The 3,882-nt window shown below is 32.0% G+C and overlaps 1 protein-coding gene across 1 annotated transcript; it reads right to left on the minus strand.

Moving 5' to 3' along the window:
- Positions 1-2,398: 2,398 nt before the first annotated feature.
- LOC106869121 (NADH-ubiquinone oxidoreductase chain 2-like) lies at positions 2,399-3,703 on the minus strand. Its single transcript, XM_014914669.2, is given in 1 exon segment — positions 2,399-3,703. A coding segment is annotated over 1 exon segment (1,146 nt). The 5' UTR covers positions 3,545-3,703.
- Positions 3,704-3,882: the final 179 nt, after the last annotated feature.

A 3,882-nucleotide genomic window follows, 5' to 3' on the forward strand; every position in this document is an offset into this window, starting at 1 on the left:
AAGCTGGAGATGAATGTTTTGAAAACATTCTGAACTATCTTTCAGAATGGTTTACTTTTCAATGAAATATCATTTTGTTATTTTTCATGTTTTTATTCAATTTATCTGCAATTTTCCTCTTGTATTAGATGGATAACCCACTCTCCATTTACAGCAAGTAGCGAGCGTCTAGTTTTTTCCCTGTGTGCTAAATTCGACTACTTACGACTAACGCGTGCGCGTGCGCAAATTTGTGACATGCACACTCCCAGAACTCGGATCCACACTTCTCCAGTAGTGCCAAATTTTGAAACTGAGTTTGCACCCCCTAAGCAAATTTTGTTCCCGGGCCACTGGTATCATAAGAGGAAGCACCAAGATTGGTTCAACTCAAATAATCCAAACATCTCTTTTCTTTTGGACAATATGCACAAGTGCCACTGCCAATGGATGTCAAATAAAAATAATGTCACAAAATGCAACGAGTTTTAAAAGGCCAGAAATACATGCCAATCTCAACTGTGGCAAATGAAACAGATATGGTGGCAAAGGAAGGCACAAGAGATGCAGGATACTGCGGACAGATGTGACTCCAGATGATTTTATCAGAATTTAAAGGGTGCTTTTGGACCTGCATCTGGTAGCTCAACTCTCATACTTTCAATTGAGGGTAATCTTCTGACAAACAGACAGAAGATCATGTAGGTTGTGATACATCCATATGGGGTTGGCAAGGCAAATTCAAACGGCCATCTGCTGCTATCGCTTTGCAGTGAGAATGGTATTTTGATTACCAATACTATTTTCCAACTCCCCAACCACCACAAAACTACCTGAATGTGAATTTAACTGTTGATGAAGAACAGATCAACAACCTACCACAGAGGCCTGTCCTAGAAGAACTTTCAGTTGCTCCAACAAACGCTGAAAAGGCCATAAAACAGCTCACAAATGGAAAGTTGTCTGAGAACGATGGCATACCAGCCGAGATATATAAATGTTGTAACAATCTCCTACTGAACAAGTTATGTGAACTTTTCTCCTTAATTTGGGAATCAGGATCAATCCTACAGGAGTTTAAACACACTTCTATTGACCATCTTTATAAGCACAAAGACAAAAAATGTGAATGTGACAACCATAGAGATATATCCCTAATGTGTGTTGCCAGGAAGATCCTCAGAAAGGTTATCTTAAACAGACTAAATGATGCCATTGCCAATTTAGTGTTGCCTGAATCTCGGTGTGGATTTCGGGCTGATAGAGGTACAGTGAATATGATTTTTAGCCCAAGGCAGTTGCAAGAAGATGCTCATAAGTACAACCGAGACCATTTTGTCATTTTTGTAAATTTAACTAAAGCTTTCGACACTGTATCTAGGGATGTTATTTCGGTTGTCCTTAGAAAGCTAGCTGTTCCCGATAGATGCTTGATGTTATCATTTCCTTCCATCAAGGGATGATGGCTTCTATCAAATCTAGCAGAGAAGTGTCCAATTCATTCACAATCTCAAATGGGACAAAACATGGTTGTGTTCTTGCACTGCTTTTATTTGTTTGTATTTCTCCGTCATATTGGAAACAGCATTCAAGGGTGTTAAAGAAGGAGTAAGGTTTGAGTACAGAACTGGTGGTGGCTCATTCAACCAACAGTGCTTCAAAGCAAAATCTAAGACTTTGGTGCAAACACTTCAAGATTTGCTCTTCGCAGGTGATTGTGCACTTGTAACATACACTCCTGGGGGCATGCAATAGATTCTAAACAACTTCTCGCATGTATCAAAGGCTTTTGGTCTGACCATCAGCATCAAGAAAACTGAGCATCAGTCCATTCATGACCATCTTCCTGATGCTGCCCCCACTGTACATGTTGATAAGAAAACATTAAAAACTGTTTCCTCCTTAATTTTTCTTGATTCCATTGTGTCCAATGATGCTAAGATGGATAAAGAAACTGAGTCCAGAATAATAGAAATCAAAATAAAAAGAATAGTATGATTCAGTTTAAAGGAGAAAGTTGAGGCATGTAAAAAGTACTATTTCTTCTCATCGTATATTAATGATAGTTATAATGAAATTAATGGCTCCAAGAATTGATGAAATACCTGCTAAATGGAGTGAGAAAATAGCTAGATCAACAGAAGGGCCTATATGAGCTAAATTTCTTGAAAGTGGAGGATAAACAGTTCATCCAGTTCCTACACCTCTTTCTACTGTGGCTGATGATAATAATAGGGTAAGGGAAAGAGGTAGAAGTCAAAAGCTTATATTATTTATTCGTGGGAATGCTATATCTGGAGCACCTAATATTAGAGGTACTAATCAGTTTCCAAATCCTCCAGTTATTACAGGTATAACAAGAAGAAAGATTATTACAAATGTGTGAGCTGTAACGATTACATTATATAATTGATCATCATTAAGAAGAGATCCTGGTTGTCTTAATTCTGTTCGAATTATTAAACTTAAAGAAGTGCCTAAAAATCCTGATCGAATTCCAAAAAGGAAATATTGTGTGCCAATATTTTTGTGATTTGTTGAGAATATTCATCGCATATAATAATATAGGGATAAAAATGACTGTTCCTAGTAGGCTGAAACATATAATTGATTTTATATTTATTATTATCTTGTTTGTTTTAAATATATAGAATGATTTAATTATTATCATTATGGTTAAATTTAAATAGAAGTATAATCTAATGAGAGTTCCAATAAATAATATTAAAGATAATAAGATTATATTTATATTTAAAAGTGAGTTAAGGATTATTAATTTTGATAAAAATCCTAATGTGAGGGGAATACCTGTTAATGATAAAATTAACGTTATAATAAAAATATTTTCTTTATTCATATGTATATTTTGTTCTGTTAAAGAATATATAAATAAGGTTGATTTTATAGAAAATATAATAAATATAGGAAGAATAATAATTGTGTAAATTAATAGATAAATGAATATAAGAGAATTATTAATGAACCAAATTGGTAATATTCATCCTAAATGAGAGGTAGATGAATAAACTTTAATTAGTTGTATACTAGATTGGTTAATAGCTTGAATACTACCTAAAATGGAACTAATAAAAGCCAATGAAATTATAATAATATAATTAGAATTAATAAAACATAATATAAATAATGGTGCTAGTTTTTGTCAGGTTAGAATTAAAAATAGTATCATTCATCTTATTTGTTTACATATAGATGGTAACCAGAAATGAAATGGAGCTCTTCCTAATTTGATTAATAATGAAATAATTATGATAGATGAAAATAAAGAATTATTGAATATTGAGAATGTAGAAATTGATGATATATATATAAAGATTGATCTTCTAATAAATAAAGATGATCTTATTGACTGAATGATAAAATATTTTATTGATCTTTCGATTTCAAAGTTTTTAGATTCAATATTTATTAAAGGTAGAATTCCTATTAAATTTAATTCTAGTCCTATTCATATTATTAATCAGTGAGAAGATGATAAAGATATAATTGTACCTATAATTATTATAATAATGAATATAAAGTTAGCAGGAAAAAATTTATTGTTCATAAAGAGTAGTACAATTATGAATTGCTCATAATAAAGTTAGCAGCTTTATTATATAACATTATTACTTTTATATTCAATTTAAGGATCCTTGATTTCATTCGTGAAGTAATCCAATAGTTAAGATAATAAGGAATATTATAGAACAAGATAAATAAATAATTGAAGGTGAAAATAATAAATTAATAATTATTGGTATTAGTAGGATAATTTCTACATCGAAGATTTAAAAAATTACTGCTAATAAAAAGATTGTATAGGAAAAGGGGAACGGGTATATCATGAAGGGTCAAATCCACATTCAAAATGAAGGGTCAAATCCACACTGTTGGTTTTAAATG

Source organism: Octopus bimaculoides, chromosome 14 (genome assembly GCF_001194135.2).
Source record: "Octopus bimaculoides isolate UCB-OBI-ISO-001 chromosome 14, ASM119413v2, whole genome shotgun sequence".
In the NCBI taxonomy this organism is placed as follows: Eukaryota; Metazoa; Mollusca; class Cephalopoda; order Octopoda; family Octopodidae; genus Octopus; species Octopus bimaculoides.